Source organism: Rousettus aegyptiacus, unplaced genomic scaffold (assembly GCF_014176215.1).
Source record: "Rousettus aegyptiacus isolate mRouAeg1 unplaced genomic scaffold, mRouAeg1.p scaffold_m13_p_10, whole genome shotgun sequence".
NCBI lineage: Eukaryota > Metazoa > Chordata > Mammalia > Chiroptera > Pteropodidae > Rousettus > Rousettus aegyptiacus.
In genome coordinates, this window is record NW_023416285.1 from 13,357,130 (window position 1) to 13,377,280 (window position 20,151).

Below are 20,151 nucleotides of genomic sequence, written 5' to 3' on the forward strand. Positions count from 1 at the left end.
TCATTATTTCTGCATAGTGCATGAAAACACCCAACACTGAGACCAAGATCTCCAATGAACTGATTTCAGAGGCAGAGGGCTTAGCATCCTTCTCTAACAAAAAGGTCTACTAAAAATGTGGTTAACAAAATAATTACCAGCCATATAAAATGAACCTTACAATGAAGGAAAAACTCTCCTTTCATTATTGTCTTTTGGGATCCAAAAATGAATAAAACTACATACTTTATCCCATTAGATCACATCCTGATTAATCTAACAAAGTGCCAAGATATGTTTTTAAAGACTACTTTATCTAAGCAGTAGTCCTTGAGGGAAGATGTTAAATATTTCTAATCATATAGTATACTAACAATAGGGGAAAAGCCCCACATTAAGAAGAGAAGAAGCCATACTTTAAAGAGAATAGAACAAAGATACCAAAGTGCTTTGGCCAAAATTAGTATAAATAGACTTTATTGAAGTCAGTGCCTCTGTACTGAGACAGAAGATTGTGTCTACATAAGCACAAGTTGTAACATTTCACAACTTCTAAAAGGAATGTCAACAATTACAACGATCATGCATACCATGGTCGATAATCACATTTTAGAAGCATTTTCAACCATTTCTAAAGAAATGCTTATAACATTGTTATATATAGAACTACTTTCAATAAACTGCAAAACATTGATCGACTTTTCCAGTATGAGCTACAGTGTCAACACAAAAGGGAGGCATAAATGTTTAATTTATGAAATCAGAATGGAATATTTACTGTAAAGAAAAATTAAAAAGCTTTCAAATAAAGGCCATTATTGAACCAACGTGAAGAGCACAACTTGAACTTTTGAGTTCATTCATCTTTTAAAGCTGTCCTCTGAATAACTTCAGTTCTGAACACTGGATTCAGTATTGTGAGTATTCCTTGGACTGAAGTTTGGCAATAATGCGATCCAGCTGTCTCTTAGCTTCACACTGGGGGAAATTGCTCATGTCATAGTACTGAGGGGCAATTTTCACCAACCTGTCCAGAAAAGGGGGGGAAAAATCACCAAATTAACATTGAATTAAAGTACTAGAGTTACCAACAAGGTAGGCAGTACTCATTAATACACTGATGTGCAATAGCAAATCTACATATCCAAATCAGTGTTAAAATTACAAATGCCTAATCCTTATAAACACTTTTACCAATGTGTTATTCTAGTAAGCTGTAAATTCTCTGATGTTGGACGTTCTATAAAAAAAAAAACAAAACTAAACTTGAGAAATTCTTAAAAACACTTTCTTTACATTAATATAAAGATATTAACATACAGTTGTCCATTTCTCTACTCTAGAACATTACTCTGACCAATCTCTCTAAGGTTATAGTAATACAGATTCTATAAGAAACACCTTTGTAGTCAAAGTGATTGGATCTTCTCATTTTCCAAGTTTTAATAACTAGAAACATAACTCTATACCTCAAAGAATTCATTTGAATAAAATCTTTTTTAATGCTTAGCCATACAATTTTTTCTCGACAAAGCATGTAAGATAAAATGGTAATGTACTACACAATTTAAGTGTCAAAAGTCATAAATCAGTGTAGGAAAGAAGCCCCACAACATAGAGAAAGTGACATCAACCAAAATAAATGCTTTCAGGCCCACCATTCTTGGCTGACATTTCACATCATAAGTTACAGAATGGATTCTGGCAAAAAATAAAAGACACACAACCTTCAAAAACCACACCTCGCCCCACAAGGGGCGGGGTGGGTGGGCACAAATTTTGCTTAAAATAACAATCAGTTCTGATTATACTTTGTAAAATCAAATATGCTGAGATACAAAGAGGCATATACGCATTTTTTTTTTTTTTTGGAGGCAGTTTTTATGCTTGCTTTAGGAGCACCAACATATAATAAATAGTTGAGAGTTACTTGTAATGGGACAGATAAAATATAAAAACTTGTGGAACCAGGGAATTTGAGTTAATCATTATGGCAAGACAATGGCTCCAAATTCTGGCCACACCCCCGAGCAACTCCACTGTCCTCTTAGCAAAGCTAAGATTGTAAGAAATCAACCATTCCAGTAGGTCAAAGCCCTGTACTGTAACTGCACACTAAAGTATACAGAAACCAAGTTCTCCTGTAAGGGAAAAGGACAGGCTTCCAATAACCAAGTCAGGTTCCATTCTAAGCAAAATGCTAACAAAAACTATTAGAAAAAAAGACACTGCTTACCATTCTGGCTTGATATCTGTACACGTCCGAATGTAATTCTTTGTTGTAAGAACGAACTCATTATAAAGCACCCATTCAGGCTTGTGGTCAAGAACAGTAGAGGGATGCAACTGAACCACTTGGTTGTCTTTCACAGTTAAGTAATGCCCTGTCCGTTCTAAATGTGCCACCTGAAACCAAAACCCTGTAAATTAATATAAAGCTTCTGATGTGCTAGTTACAAAACAAGTGATGTAAAACTACCTATATAATTAGAAACAGGCAGGCTACACCTTTTGCTTTGTATCCCATGGCTATACTTTTTTCACTGATAAAAGCAAGGATCGACAAAGTACCGCAGGCCAAATCCAACTCCCTGCCTACCTTTGTAAGGTGCTTGTTAGCTAAAAATGGTTTATACTTCTTTAAATGATTGGGGGGGGGGGGGGAATCAAAAGGAAAACATTTGGTATGGAGTAAAAATCGTATAAAGTTCAAATTTCAGTGTCCATAAGGAAAGTTTTATTGGATCACAGTCATTTGTCCATGGTTGCTTTTGCATGAGAAGGACAGACAGAGTTGAATAGTGTCAACAGGGGCCCAACAGGCCTGCAGAGCCTAATACATCTTTCTTAGTCTTTTCTCTGTCTCAGACTATTAGAGTGGGTTCTTTAGCACCAGGTAACATCTATGGAGTGGATAAACAATTACTAGAAGAGTCATGTTTAAGACATAAAAATAAAGAGAGCAAAAAGGAGAAGCAAAAAATAACCTACTAAGAAAAAATTTAAGGAAAAGAATAGGGAATAAAAAAAAGAAGATGCATGTGCTTCTCACCTATATTTCTTGGGTCTCTGTCTATAATCAAATCTATTGATTGGTGACTCTAACATTTAATCAAATACTAAAGCAGATAATTACATGTCCTTTCCAATTCTAGAACTCTAGTAATATAAAGTGTGTGAAAAAATGAATAATAAAAAATTCAAATAAATACTTCCTAAGCACCTACTAAGTGCCAGGTACTATAATGTATGCCCCTTTCAAACAAATTTAAATCTTAAGGAGAGAATCAGAAATCCATAATGCCTGAAGATGGTTTTGTACATTTTTTGAATTATTAAAAGAAAATTTAAGAACACATCAAAAATAACTAGTGTACACTAGTACATAGTATGAATACAGCTGGGTCAGGAAAATTTTCATACCTAATTCTACTACTCACTTAACTCTAATAAGAATGAGGTCTTATAATATATAAGATGCCACAATAAACATTCTTTTAGTTACCTTGATTTCAAATACAGACAATGCTCCAACCTATTTTTATTTTGACTCGGTGCATTTAGGTCCATTCTATTTATTGAGCTCATATGGCCTGAGGCAGGCCACATCCTACTTAACAGAGCCAGAAGAGAATGAACAAACAAGACTGAGACAGAAGAGATAATTAAAATCAATCCCATCTCAAGTTATATAAGATTGATTTGTTTTCAATTTTATCACAAGAAATTTGAGCTTGAAACATAGTTTAAGACGCTTGAATGTTCACTATATTTACCTAAGTTTTACTTCAGTTCATATAGCCTCTAATATAACACAAAACTAAGTGAAACATTTTAAATTATTTTTCATCTTTATTACTTGGCTCAAAAGACATTTTTGGCTTTGGCAATGCCCAAATGTTTTGCTTATAAATATCATTGATAACCTATAGAACTGTGGATGAAATACAGCTGTTTAAATATTTGAATTTGGGGGTGATTAGTTTCTACAAAAAGAGGAAAGCAAACTGTACTTCTGGATCCGCCCAGACAATGGCTTCCTTTCAGTATTGTTATGACTATGTCTCCAATGGATATCCGGATTCAAGGAAATTTTAAAATACATTTATCAAAAGTCAAGGGTTGAAATTTACACTAAAGAAATAGCTGCTAATCCCACTTGAAAATGGCAAACATATCCATTTGGTATAAAAAACAATCTATAAATAAAAAAGTAACTCCAGAATTGATTTCTATCTAATTGGATTGGTAACTTGCCATTTAGGGAATTTGTTACTCATCAGACATATAAATTTCTTAGTATATTAGTTCATTTGAGATTCTAGGTGTAATATTTAAGATCAATACTCAAAGATTTTCTTAAACTGATTTGTGCTTAGATGGATTCAAAGAGCTGTTATAGAAAGCAAACAATATTATGTAAACGATTTTGTATTGCTGTATTATCCACATACCTGCATAAAATACCCAGTAACCAAAGCTTTTCTTATATTAATATAGTAGTCCCTGCTTGTAAAGTCAGTACTTCGGCGAGGCAAATTAAATCTGTCCATAATTCGTGATAGCTGCTGGCGTACATTGTCTGCTGACATCAGGGACCTGTAGTTAATGAAGTTGTCATAACACCACTGAACCGATTCATGATCTACAAAGTTGGAGGGAGGGGGAAAAAAAGGGGGGAACATGAATCATCTAAATAGGTGTATCACCTAATTTAAAAGAAAAATTGGTATAAAGAATAAGCTAAATAATATAGAAAGGGGATTTATCCAAATCATCTTTATAAATATATCACAATGTTATCAACTTCCCTAAAAATCTGTAGTGAAATTCAAAATCACAAATACACTAAGATTTTTGGCTACTGGATGACAAAACAATGATTTTGAACAAACTATTTCTAATGAATTATTTTACCCATGAACATCCACTTGGTTGTTTCCAATTGATGATCTAACAGGGGTGGTGGGTTGAAGAAAATTTGGTAAAATGCCTCATCTTTCTCATTTTCAAAGAAAAGACAGCTTTAGATTATCAAAAACAATTTTAAAAATTTAACAGTGAATTTCCAATGATTACTGTGTATTTTTAATTATTACTGAGCTAGAGTACCTGAAACCTCAGGTATTTAAAGTTTTATTGTGAGCCACCTGTATCTTAGTGGTGGACAACCAAGGTTTAAAATACAGGTGATATAGTTTATAAGAATGTCCGGACACCCCACTCATACGTTTAATAAATAGGCTTATATTTAAGCACTTCCAAGTATGTATTTACTATCAAAGGGACATTTCTTAGACAATGATGAATTCCTGACAAACTTCCAACCAACCTAGTGTTGCTCATCTTAAGGGCTCACACTACATTATGATGTGAATTATAGTGACATCTTTATGTACCAAAGAGAGTTACAAGGAGGCTTTTTCATAAAGGTAAGAGAGTTATTGTAAAATAGGAAGAGGGGTCTTAAAAACTGGAACTGTGCTGATCCTTCTCCAGCTACTGTGATACACATTAACTTTTAACCTTTTATTTTTTTCTCTTTGGTTTTAGGATTCTATTATAATGCATGTTTTCTTTATAGCTCTTCAGAGGAACAACAAATGTATTAACAAATGTTTACCAATTACAAAATATAGCCATATTTCATAAACAGGGCCGGTGGACAGGTGGAGTAGTAAAATGATTCTTTAAAGAACTGATGTGTTAAAACATCCATTAATTAACCGATCAAGAATGAGAAATAAAAGTATCCATCTGAAGTTACTGACATTTAGAACAAAGCACTGAGTATCTTCCAGAGATGAAAAAGGAAGAAAGTATGCTTTAGAGCTATTTTTGCTTATCTCTGTAACAAGCTCAAAGGCAATGAAAATGCTGAAATTGAGACAAGAGGAAAAGGGGATTTTTGAAAAGTGTTGTTGATCTGCACTCTGGAGTGTAGCTTTTCTGAGGTTCTAAAGTTTTAGAATATACAAAAGAGTAACAAAATGACAAATTTAAGTTGTCAAGATATACAGAACTATTGGATTTTATCCTAAGAAATAATAAATGGGAGGGATAAAATCTAAAAACAGGAACCTTATACTAAAATAATTCGGGGTATATATTTCTCACCAGTACAGTATACTACACTTAAGATCTAAAGTATAGAAATTAAGGCATTGCAAAATAACTTAAATCTAGTTTTGCTTTTCAAGTGTTATTTAAACAAATTGTATTAAATCTACAAATCTGATGTTAGTGCTAGTGAGTGGACGCTACCATTCTAACTCGTGACGCTTCTTCTCAGTCCCAGACCTACTTAGGGGTAGGATAAAGCTTCCACAGATATCTACTGTTCTACATTTTCACAGAAAGCTCCCAACTATTAAATGCGTGCATAAGACAAGCATTATTTCGTAGTCTTTATCCTTTTAAAATCTTAAATTCCTCTAATTTTAAAAATTGCACGTTACATTTATACTTAAAATCAAAATAGTCCTAACATCAATCCTAAATTTTATTTTCATTACAATTTTTAAATTGAAATACACTTCTATGCTAGTTAAAAGCTTTATGATAAAATATAATCTCTTAATTTTAAAAGAATTAAAATGTCTTGTGAGAGTACAAGGGTAAAAAAAAAACCCAAAAAACCCTATTCTGTTCCTTTATAATTTTCTGATTTCCACGTGAATAGTATCTTACTAATATCAAAGGGTTCTGACAACCAAGATGGATGTGAACCTTGGCTCCTTCTCAAGGCCTTCCCTTTACAACAGTTATCAGCCTAACAGGTTCTATGTCTAATAGTCACCTAGTATCAACCAGTATGATAGTTTAGCACACAACAGGAATATACATTTCTTGAAATGACCTGTCCTATCAGGGATGAAGTCTTTAATATCATGCATTACTGGTACTTCAGGCACAAGAGATAAAATAAATGTTCTGAGGTAAACTTGTGTCTTGACCGTTATCTCTTGGTTTCTCAATCTTTTCATTTCCCTCCCTTATCTGACCCCAAATTTGTAAGACCCGGAGAGAGAAGGATTCCACACTTTTTCATACCTGATATTCATAAATTCTAGTCAACCAATACCAGGGGTCATAGATAAAACACAGATGTGCAAAACCTTGGCTGCTATGCTCTTTGCTTCACATATTGGCCCTCAAACACTTTTTGGACCCGGAGATGAATAAATCCACCATCATTTCCACAGAGATGTGCCAAAGTGAACAGACTATTTTAGAAGTGTAAATAGGATTTTTACAATAAAAATGAGTTGCAAATAAAACAGGTGCAAAATGTGAACGTCAATGTTATTAATAAGGCTACTAATTTCTTTATTAACAGAAACCACAAATTCAAGAGTGACTGAGAACCCTCATTTTTGGTAAAAGAGATGATGATGTAGGGCTATCAGTCTTTGCATGTCATCCAACAGGTTGTATATCATCTATCTGATAAGTAGAAATAAAACACTTTCAGAACCTGTTGCAGTTATTTCTGCGTTTTTTATCTTTTAAGTTTTCCTCTCAACTAAATGAAAAATATTTTTCACATTAAATATTCTCTAAAAACATGATTTAAAGCTAAAATATCACGTGGCTATAGCATGTCACTGCACCACCTTTCTACTGGTGGGCATTTAAGTAGTCTCCATTTTTTTTACTATCATAAATAATTCTGGGACAAAAATCTTTAATCATATGTGTTCACAAAATACTAAAAGATATTTCATAGATTACTTCTGCAAAGGGTATGAATTTGTTAAGGTTCTTAATCATATAAAATCTGCTGTCCATAAAGGTGACAACAATTTATATTTCTACCTCTGTTGTATGATTGTTCCACTAATCCCACCTGTACAGTTTTTTTTTTTTTTGACCTTTGCCAATTACATAGGTGACAGTTTGGTAACCCTCAATAATAATGCATTTCTTGAAGAGTCAAATTTTGTCCCTCATGGGAATTTACAGACCACTGTAGCCTGAATGAGAATAATCATCTTCGTTGCCCATTTTTTTATTTAGTTTTTACTTTTATGTAAAAATATTACAGTAATGATCCTATAAAATGATATAAAACTATTTACAAAAAATATAAACTTTATAGAAATAAGAAAGTATATCAATCACTATGTTAGAGGTAAATTTTATACAAGTATTTCATTTTTACTGTCCTGTATTTTCAAGCTTCCTAAAATCAGTGCCCCAACCCCAAATATAAAGGTAAAACTTTAAAAAACATGGGCAATTTCTATCTTAAATGCTAGTCAGGAGTTTTTTCTAAAGCACCTCTGGGTTTCTAATATAAAATTGTCACAAATAATAAATGAAAGTGAGAGGAAAAAGAATCTTATATGATGCATGTGACATTTAGACAAAGAATGCCTTGAATCTAACTCATACTCACTTTGTTTAAAAGCGTGGTAGACATTCAGCAGTGTCAGATGATCTCCATCAATGTGGGCAAATCTCATCTTGGCCTCATCTGCGGCTTTCTTGGCCTCCGTGGGGCGAACAAAACACTGTGGGACTAAACAAGGTTGGTATGGGCCCAACACAAACGCCCATATCGATGAGTCACGCATTCACAGATAGAGGAACAAGGCCTAGCTAGGTCAGTTCACAGAGCATAGGGCAGGGCAGGATGGCCTCCAACTGCATCTTGGACTGTTTACTACCTTGATTTGGTACATCAACACCTAACCACATCTGTAAGACAAGAGGGTTTCAAAGCTACAGAGTACCTGATTATTTTAACTAGATCTATAAGTAGGCATCAAAACAGCTATTCTGAAGGCCATCAAGATACTAGAAAGCTCAACTTATTTCAAAAACCAGTGCTGATAGCTCTACCAATAACCAGAATGATGGTGTCAATAGCCTTTTAGCTAAGTGTAATTTTTCAAAAGGCCATCCATTGAATCCACTGAATGGCCATGAAGGTTATAAAGCTACACTTGCCCACTGCAGGGCTAAAAACAACTCTCCAACCAGTCTACTGTCACATTTCTACTGCAATATTTTTCCTTAGTGTGTGGCTATTACCAACTGGTGGGTATCACTATTAGCACCGGTGAGCAGAAGCATATGTAAACATAAAAAATATCATGAGATCTTGGGTTCTGATGATAGCAGTAGTGGTGGAAGGTTAAACCGCCTTTGAATTAAGAAAATTCAAAAAAGGCTGGGGATATTCAGCCTAATTTTTCAGCATTTTAATAAAAAGATTAGTATATAAAGTCCCAAGTTTAAAAAAAAAATGTTATTTGAATCGAAACCTCAATATAAAAGCAAAATCCAATATTAAAAAGTTGACAATTAGTCTGAAACAGTCATTATTTCAAGGGTCATCAAAATATGCTTAACTCCAGTATTTGTTTAGAGCCTCGATATTAATTCACATAAAACTTTAAGTTTTACAAAGCGTGCACTACAGTTTTTGAAATACAACTTTCCTTAATTTACTTTAGCAATTCCATAGTCATAAAAGCAATATGAAAATAAAAATACTTAACAGCTTGGGACTTTGTCAACACATTTTTAAAGCTGTTAAAACCTTGTCAATTCAAAAAATTATAAATTATAAGTTCAGATAGAAGATAATGGGAATAATCAACAATGAAATCATATACAGTATCAAATTACTCTTTCCCACACAGTTTCCCCTTTAAAGATGCCAAAGAAGCCAAAGAGAGACAATGACACATGATCACAGTAAATTTTAAAAGTCTTGCTTAATGTAACTGAAGCAAGTAATTCATACAAGTACAGAAACCTCTCATAGCTGTGAAAGTTAATGTGAACTAGCTAACAGTGATTAGTGGGAATAAGTAGTACTCTTTAAGGCCTCTGATGTGCACTATTTATATCAGGACCTGAAAACTTCAGAAACTATTTAAATGGAAAACAAAGCATTACGAGCTCAATAACCTTTTTGTTCCATGACTTCTTCCTCGCCCTTCAACATTTTCCACTATAAATGTCATGCTTAATAACTGCTGCATATAACTATTCACTCTCTTAATGTGCTAAAGATAATGAATGACCAGTATACCCTATGTTTGGCAGAACTTCTATTACAAATACAAATAAGACATGCAGCTGGAAGATTTCAACTGCATCACCATGACCAATTTTTAAGGGACTAACATTCTAAACTCAAACAATAGTAATTTATACAATATGCCTGATAAGAGAACTTGGGGAAAAAAAAAAAAAAACTAGGCAGATAAATACACAATCTGTTAAACTCCTGCCCTATACTTTCTCTAAAAACTAAAATCTTGGGGTAAGCACGACTGGGAAATCTAACAAACAACATGTAAGAAAGGCAGACAACAACCTACCACCACCTCCGCAAGTGAGACTACAATTTAATTAAAATAATTCGATACACTGCCCTGCCCATCTGCTCTGAGTCTGATCAGTCATAACTCTGCAAAAAACATTTTAGCTAGTTCTTAAAGAAGAAATTCACACCATTAACATATACCGAACATCTAAACTAGGCCAAAGTTTTTATATTTAGAAACTTTTCAATTTATTCTCTAATTCCATTTCAGATTTTGAATTATTTGAGGCATTACATTATAATTAAGACCAATAAACCACTCTGCAACTGGAAATCAATTCTCCCCAGTACTAAAACTAGTAATTATAGAGTACTTCGATAGTCAATAAAAACTCTAGGTTCAGCTAGGAGAATCGGTGTACATTTGTGTATTAACAACATTTCTTCTTTTTGGAAAGCGTAACTTTCAAGTTACCATTCATTGTGGACTAAGTTTATGGCTACTAAAACAGCACTACTTGTTCAGCTTAATGTTCCAGTTTTCAAAATTAGCAATTTTATCTATTAGGTGTATGTTTTTTATCAAGTATCTTTCTTCTATTTAAAAAAAAAAATTATCATCAGATTAGATTTTAAGCCTAAATTATACATTACTAGTTCTATTTATTTAATACTAAGCTTGAAATTCATGTTTGACTGCCACTGGAATACATATTTATATAGGTAGGAAAAGTTTACTTTAAATAATAGTTTGGGTGTCTCTCAGGCTCACTTCAATAGTGCCAAGTACTAGAACAAAGTTCTTCTGGTACTGTCAGTAATAAACCATAAAACTGAAGGGCCTACTTAAAGAACTCAGTTAACAATGGTGTTCAGACTTACTTCTTACTGAAATTTTTATTTGCACTCAAGAGAGCCAATGTTTTTACTATATTTTGTGTACAATGACTTACTTTATTTTTCTAAATACTATGTCGTTATGAAGTTATTTACAAGATATTTAGGAAACAAAATGAGTTCCTCAAAACCACCTATAAAATGCACTATCATGCTAAATATTAAAAAAGAAAACCAAAAGTGAAGTCCACCCAAACTTTGAAGAGCTGGGTTTTTAGTTCCTTTCCCTCTATTACCTGACAACATAGCAGTAATAGATAGGACCTCATTAGAACAGTTGTAGTCACAACTTGCAATAACCATTTTAGCGAGCTGTGGATCTAGAGGAAACTCTGCCATCATGGATCCCAATTCAGTCAGATCTCCATCATCATTTAAAGCAGCCAGATAATTCAAAAGTTCTAGAGCTCTCATCAGAGTTTCAGGAGCTAGGGAGAAAAGACAATCTATTAGACAAACTGCCTTTAGCAAGCAAAAATCTGAAAAAGTAAAAACTATTATAAGCCATCTCATTTTTAATTCTACGGTGGGTCAAACTAAAATCTCAAACTGTCATCAAACTCTATTACAGAGATCTAGCAAACGATGAATCATATGAATTGCAAAATATTCCTGTATATTATATAAAATTGTCATCTTCCTGTTTATTCGATAATGTATTTTTCAAAATATTTCTTAAAAAAATTGGAAAGTTTCTCATAGTCCATGCCCACTCAATAATTCCTAGAATAATTTAATTATTCTAAAGAAAAATTTGCACATAATTGTCACCCTTATAGTTTTAATGCTAACACATAGGACTTATTTTGATGCTTACTGGAAGAAAAAGGTAACAGGCTTTTAATATATATGTACTAGACAGGACAGAGAAAGAGTGTCAATTTTGGTTAAAAGGTTTGATAAAATATGTTGAGAATTCATACCTGGTGGATCCATAAAATCAAAATGCACCAAATCATCAATACCAAGTTTCTTCAACTGTAACACAACTGATCCTAAATTAGAACGCAAAATCTCAGGATAGGTGTTATCCTAGCAAAAAAAACAAAAATGTTTGTTCTGTTGAATACTCTTTAATCCTCTGGCTCCAGAAAACAAAACGTATCTGTTCTCTGCCTCCTTAGCTATTTATTTACTTTGGCATTACTTCTACACCACTGAACCAGATGAGAAAAATATTGTGGAACAGACTCGAAAGGACTTTCTGTGAACTATCTTTATAGAGCTCAAAATGTCACTGCTGCTGTCCAGCTCAACTTCAGACTGTAACAAGAGTTGTGCTGGTAGATTACCATAAAACAAACAAATAAACAAACAAACAAAAAACCCAACTCAGAAAAAAACAAAGGAGCTTAAGTTGCCAAAAGGTAAAATGAAGTAAATAAAGGCATTTTCTTCTGGTAACAAATTCAACTTAAATCTTCTCAACACATAGAAAGAACAGAGTAAAACCTCATACCTGCATTTCTGTTTTATAAGCTTTCTCTGTGTAAAGTCTGAAGCATTTCCCAGGTCTGGTACGTCCAGCTCTACCAGCCCTTTGTTGAGCTGAAGCTTTACTAATTGCTGTCACCAAAAGGGACTCAACTCTGATTCGAGGATTGTACACCTATTAGAATGGAAATAACAGAAGAATGATTCTTCTTCAATTAAACACAAAACTGTGATCTAACGGAAGTACTCAAAGCCAACAGCTAATTCCCAAATTAATGTATTGATGATTATCACAAATCATATTGCCACAGAGAATGTCACCCTTATGCCTTAACCTTCTTTCAGAAATTCTGACTCCGTAATTCCAACAGACTCGAGCTAACATGAAAAAGCTCTTATCTAACATGCTGATCACCTTTGCTCTTCCTAATTTAAAATAATTCCAGTTCTTCTACCAGTTTTACCTTGTTTTTAAATCGTGGATAGTGCTAAAGGCTTCTGCCTGATAAGAGCCTGCCAATTCCAACACCTGATATCCTGAGTGGGCATCAAGAAAAATATTTTAAACTTGGCCCAGAGAAGTAGTCAGTTACATCCTTTCAGTTTAAAGGGACCATCAAAAGCATGAACACTATATATAATGAATTCTCCCAATTATGTCTATAAAATGTAAACAAAGATTTTTTAAAATAATAAAACATACAGTATTTGTTCAGTAGTCACTTTATTTAACAAGTGCTTGATATTCAGTACTATTAAACTAGAGGTTAACATAATACCTTTTTTCGAATACTATAACTGGCACATACTAGGAACTCTAGTTGAATAACTGATCTGCAAGGATGATAACGCTCTATTATTATTTTTACCCTTATATTCCTTAAACATAACATACAAACCAAAATATACACCATTATTATACAGAAACACAGAAAATGCAACCTTAAAAAAAAAATAAAACCTTAAAAAAAAAAAAGCCTAAGATTAAACATTAAACATGGGCTTAATATGTGAGAGCCAGCTAGAATACAGAGTTCATATTGCAGAAGTCTAAAAACGAAAAGACAGAAAAATACTTCTAAAAAGTTAACTTCAGTCATTAAATGAGTAGGCAGTTAAGTACTGTTAAGCTAACACTAATTTATAAACCATGTGACTACTGTGCTAAAATATGTACCTTTTGTTTTGCAAATCCAGGATCAATCACAAATACCACACCATCTATTGTCAAAGATGTCTCTGCAATGTTAGTTGACACAACTACCTGTTTAGAAATAAGCATTATATAAATTATATTACAAGTATAATTCAAATGACAGTAAGATTAGCCATTAACTTTCACTAACATCAAATTTCGATACAGTAAATACACTAGAAATAAGGTTTGCTCTTCAACAGCCAATCCTATAAAAATACTAATATTTTAAGAATTCGAAATTTTATTTACCTCATCTTAGTAACTTCCTTTTCAACAAAGATTATTACTTCAGGTTATCACTCAACCACATTATGTTTTGATTGTTCACACAGAAGGATAACATCAAAAGAAAAATATCAATAAAGCAACATGAGCTTACAAAATGTCTCCCTGATTGAACACTTCCTGGTTAATATCCAAATTGCGCACAACATATCTATCTTTCAGTACTTTCAGGCAATATTTACATGGGAAAACTGTGTATCACCAGAACACAATTCAGAATTTTAAACAAAATGGCATGTAGGGGGAAAATCTCAAGTTATAATCCAAGAACTGGCAGATTGTGAGAATCAATGCATACGTTTCAGAAAGTATACAATCTCAAAAGAGATGACATGTAATGTGCCGCTGCATACCAAACAATTATTAAGAATCAGTTGAACTTTTTATTGACAGGGATAATGTTTAAAGCAATTACATATTAATGATATCTTGCTTTTTTATGTCATTGTTTTACTATATTTGAGATGTTTTATGAAATTGGTTAGGGTTTTAAGAATAGCATGCCACATAATTTTTCCCTATTTAAACAATGGGAAAACGAGATCCTCATTAGTATCTTTTCTCAGAACACCTGATTTTCAGGAAAAGATTACTGCCATTAAGGAGGAGATGACTGTATACGCGAGCAGTTGACACAGAAGATAAATCAGATACAGAATCTACTCTTATAGCTTTTATGGTTTGTAAAGGAAGATTAGACATGGAGAAAAAGTGTAAATGACACTAAAGATTCCCTGTGAGATTTAAAATGGATTTACTTCCACAGCAAAAACAAAAAAAGCTTCCTGAGAAAATGGCATTGAGGAGAGGTATTAAAGGTAAGATGGGATCTATTCATAAGAGCAGAGACAAACGCTAACAAACAGACTGCTCGGCTTAAACAAGAACATATAGGCAATGCCCACAGGCACGTGTAAGAAACAAAAAGAACTCACAGTAACAGGAAATCTTGGAAATTTTTAAAAACATACTGGAAAATCACTAGCAAGATATTATCTTAGAATCATTTACATGTCTAGAAACAAAATACTTCTTTTTTGCATTGGTCAGTTGAAGACTGCTAATGAGAAAACGGCTAAGAAATCAGAGATGGTTTGACGTTACTGAAATCCATTATTCAGAACATTTAGATGACATGGTCAATAAACAGAACCAAAGCAAACGTAAATAAGGCCTATCAAGTTGATGGGTGAATTTAAAGAAATATAACCTGAGTTTAATATTCTTACAGAGAGTGTGTTGTAAAAGCAATGAATTTAGGAGTAGTAGCAGAGTCAGTAATCAAACCTGAGTAGCTAAGTAATAGTGGAAAAGTTTTAACATCACCAAGCTTCCATTTTCTTTTATAACTCTTAGTCTAGCTAAAATGAGATTGTAAAAAAAGAAATTAGATACTGAATATGGAATTACAAATTAAATGGAGACTAATGCATGCTTGAGATTATACAAGAGGTCTGGTTTTCTGGAATTGTGGGATGAAAACTGTGAATAGTTCTGGACAGATCTTTAGGACAGTAAAAAAATTATTTTTTAAAAGTTTTTCTGGAAAAGATACATTATACATTATTCTTCTAGAATAGAATACAGTCAATGTGATTAAGAATTTATTGATGTGATCAACTCTTCAGTTATTTTAGAATAATTTCTCCTCACAGAATAATTTCATTTGGTGTGCATGTGTTTTCTTTGTGTTTGTGAGACAAATTATTAAATAGTTATAAGGTGAGGATGTGTGATTCTACAAGTGTTTAAGAATCAGGAGATCATGCCAACTTGGCAAGTCCATGTCATTACTAAGTATTCTGCATCTGAAACTTAAATTCCAAAATACAAGTGTTAAAAACAACCTTAGAGAAGCATGGTCTTTGGGCTTTTTCCAAAGACTAAAAGTAAACTGGTTAAGAAGTTTTATGGTAATGAAAAATGTTTTGAGTAGAACCTATCTACTGTACTGATTTAATTACTAAAATGTCTATACCACAAGAAAAGGGGCAGGGTTCTGAAACCATGACTGTAAGTTTTGGGACAAGAAGAAGGAAAAGTTATGCAACGTATTTTATGACCTTGAGGGTATGTCTTCTAATGACTCTACCACTAGAGCCAGAGAAATACTATTAGCTAAGGCTAAATAAAACATACACACACACATAATGCAAAAGAACAGACAAATATATGAGATGATAAAAGTTATTACACTGCCTTGAAATCTTAACAGTGGGGAGAGGCAAGCTTTAAGTGTGTTCTAGATGTAAGCAGCACATGATCTAATAAGGAACTGGTCAAAACACATTTGTCAAGGGACGAACTGGAATATATATATATATGTAAATGGTACAAACTTTATAGATTCTAACTGGGCATTAAGTGTTCAAGCCTCATTGACCGAGTAACTATTTCAAGCAAATAACCCTAAATATATGATAAACCCCATGGCAAAAAGTTTGATATTCTTGCCAATTTTATCTTTTTATATGTTAAGTTTGCTAGATTTGTTCCCTTCCCCCTCTATACTATGCTATTAGAGTCTACTTTTATTTCAAAAATTCCACTTGAAGTAGTAGAACTTAGCATACATGAGTTGCTCTACCTGAATTCTATTTGGACACACTAATGCACTTAGGTTAAACTAGTTTGGATTTTTAGGCCCCAAGAAACTCTGAGGGAGTCTCCAATTCAGTATCAATATTAACTTACTTGTTTATAAATATCCCTGCAGTACCGCACTATCTTCAGACAGTGGATCATTAAGTCCTCTTTAAAACTACAGAACCATTTCCACAAAGGCCATTTCTGCTTTCTATTGAGCAATGTATGCTCTGAGCTATGTTAATTAGTAATCTATAACATAAGCTACAGAAAAATCAGCTATTTGTATGGACAAAATTAATGAAAACTAAATAAAATCAAAGAACAGTTGCTAGATTTTACTAACAGCAAACTCATAACACAGCAATTATGACTTAGTCAAAAAATACATAGAAGTGATTGTTGAGTAAACTTCAAAGCATGTACAAAAATGCTGCAGCTTATAATCAAATACTTGAAAAAAGTCAAGAATTATCAAAACTGGTAAAATTATCTACTCCTCACATAAATACATGTATGGCATTCTCATCCTTTCTTAATCATTAAAATCGTGAAGTAGTTCACTATTAGTGCTACATTAAAAATAGACCTAAAAGGTAATAAGTAACTTTTTAAAGGAATGCTAATTAAGACCCCAAATGACCATAAATTTTTATAGGCTACATTTTAAAAATTTAATACTAAAAAGCTTTATTAGTTTCACCACAAATTATAAACTCTATTTTGTATAAATTAATACAATGAGGAATAACAAAAAAGGTACCCATCAAACATAAAGCAATACAGAATTACGATTATTTTGTTAGGACTTTTCAAGACTACTATATATATTCTTTTTGTTCCAAACCTTTCAATACTAATTATATTCTACTCTATACTAGCTATTATCCATGTACTAGAACAAAATACATAAACGATTTAACAAAAAATGAATCAGACTGATTTTGTTTTTCATAACTGGAAATAAAAAGTATATCCCGAATCCAATATAATTTTAAATTAATTGTGAATGTCAATCAGCAACAATTAACATTGTTGAATAAACACCCCATTCTAATAATGGCACAGTAATGTTTAATAAATTCATGACAAAGGATCGCCTTGGCCTCCAGTCCTTTGTTTTATAAGGTGGACAGGATATTATTGGTTGTGACATTTGTTAACAACAGGGGAAACGGCAACTGAATGCCAATTTTTCCTGTTCTGGTATCTGCTCGCTTTCCTTCAGAAATGCTGTGCGCACCTTCTTACCCTTCCTCCTTCCCCGCATTCCCACCAACCCCTTCTCTCATTCAGTCTGGGCCAGGCAGGCCTTGGGGCTGATGGTCACCTGCTCACCTGCTTGCCAGTCAGTGCTTGGCCAGCACGTTTTAGCTAGCCTAGGTTTTCAACTGGCACTCCTACCTCCTTCCAAGCAGCTTCACTATCCAGCATCAAAAATATATGATTCGATGAACAAATCCTCCTGTAAGAACCAGCCTTCCATAAAAAATTTTCATTTTCCCTTAAACACTGACTTCAAAGTGTTTTTCCTTGAAATAAGAATGATGTATCAAATGCCAAGGAAGTCAACCCTCTCTTTAGAATATCCAGGGAGTCTATGACAGTGCTCTTCTCAACCTCTAAGATGAAGCTGACTAATGCCAAGAGGTAACATGATTTCCCAGCAAGAAGTCCTGTAGTTTTAGCTGAATGAAGTAGCATTAACGGATAATGAAGGGGTACTGTGACCCTTAATTCTGATTCAGAATTAAAAGCCATGGTAAGCCCAAGAATGGGGATTCCAATGATCCCCCCCTCATCTACATTATAATGAGCTGCTGAAGAATCATTCATTCTTTACAGTGAAGACTATTCCTCAAAATCTTTAGGATTTACAAGAACACAAAAAGTTAAAAACTAATTCGGCTCCATGGGTTTAAGCTGTAGATTCTATGAAACATATCATGTATTGAATTGGCACCTAAATAAACAAAGCAAAGGGCGGCTCACATGTAAAATTAAGTTTTAATAAATGTGGGTTCATATAGCTCAAAGTAACTTAAAATAGAAGAGAACCACATGGAGACATAATAAATCTGACAATATGCCAATTTTACTCAATCGTAAAAACACCATTTTAAAATAAAAACAAATCCAGATATACATATACGATTTCAAGACAAATCCTCTGCCTGGAGGATGCATTAACGCCTCTTTACTACAGAAATGTTTTAAGAAATTGCTGTTTTATATACATCTATTGAGACAGAATCAAGCTAAAACTTCAGAAAGAATTAGCACTTTTCAGTCAACAAATGAACTTCAAAACTGAATACCAAATGTATCCCTTAAAATTTCAAGTATTCCCCAAAGTTCGGAATGCAAATAAATAGGAGAAAAATGTTTTTAATTGTTCTAGACACAATGCCATGAAAATAATTGGAAAGTTCAACATAATGAAGCTAGGATAAGACTATTTTTTAAGGCATTCACTACTCTTGTTGATCTATGAAAAATTCAAAAACCGATTTTTTTCCTATTGCCTGTGAATTTATAATCCACTAGGCTGGTGTTGCATATCCATTCAGTAAATTTTTTCATTTGAAAAATATTCTTGGTTCATGTAACTTTTACACAGCCATGTAAAAAATTAATTAGCCATGATACAGATAAATATCTTTAATGTCATTTTTTCAAATCATTAAAAATATGATAAAAGATATACAGAAATAAGAAAAGCAACAGATTCCAAATCTGACTGACAAGTACCTCACAAATGAGTAATATTTCAGGTTAAGATTTCTTTCTAAACATATAAATTTAAAATTTATAATGGATACTATGAGAGGCTAGTTTGTTCTAGATATGTTAATACCTGTATACACCAAGCTTAATCCTTAACAATCATCCCCCAAGGTATGAAGGTAATGAATTATACCCATCTCAAAAAAAAGAAAATGAGAACTTTAAAACCAGAGATTAAGATATTTACTAAAATTCACATACAGCTCTAACTTAATCAATGGCTGAGCTTTAAAAATGTCAATGCCGCTCTTCTTTTAGTCGTTTTCAATCCTTTTCAAACAATGCAATCTTATTTTTCAAAGACTCTATTAGAATCCCTATCTCTTAAAAAAATAAAAACGTAGCTGCATAGTTTCAAACTGGAACGATGATCTCCATCCCGTCCCAACAAAGTGCCCAGAAACAGGGCTGGAAACGCCTTGCTCCCTTCCTGTGCCAAGCACACACATATACCAAAAAGATCCAGTTCCTGCCCTCAGGAAACCCACATACTTATGCAGTGTAATCTGCTAACTGTGCTACTATTAGAGAGCTGTGCAGGAAACATTTTATACCTATAGATGACATTTGGTTAGATCTTAAAGAAAATTCTAAACAGAAGCCAAGGCACTAAGGAAAAAAGTGCTTAGTTTTTGCCAAGTGATTTAATGGGGAGAAGACAGCACTTGGCTCTCTTCTCCGTCTTAAATTACCGTAACCA

At 33.2% G+C, this 20,151-nt stretch overlaps 1 protein-coding gene across 1 annotated transcript in view; it reads right to left on the reverse strand.

The window, feature by feature from the left end:
• Positions 1-425: 425 nt before the first annotated feature.
• The window catches only part of DHX15 (DEAH-box helicase 15), a 50,709-nt gene continuing 30,983 nt past the window's right edge, over positions 426-20,151 (reverse strand). The window contains exons 7-14 of the mRNA XM_016154820.2: positions 13,773-13,859; positions 12,621-12,770; positions 12,085-12,193; positions 11,398-11,589; positions 8,381-8,503; positions 4,434-4,624; positions 2,216-2,385; positions 426-1,006 (exon numbers count right to left, since the gene is read on the reverse strand). Of these exons, the coding sequence (XP_016010306.1) occupies positions 889-1,006; positions 2,216-2,385; positions 4,434-4,624; positions 8,381-8,503; positions 11,398-11,589; positions 12,085-12,193; positions 12,621-12,770; positions 13,773-13,859 (1,140 nt within the window). The 3' untranslated portion in view covers positions 426-888. The remainder of the gene's footprint in view (positions 1,007-2,215; positions 2,386-4,433; positions 4,625-8,380; positions 8,504-11,397; positions 11,590-12,084; positions 12,194-12,620; positions 12,771-13,772; positions 13,860-20,151) is intronic.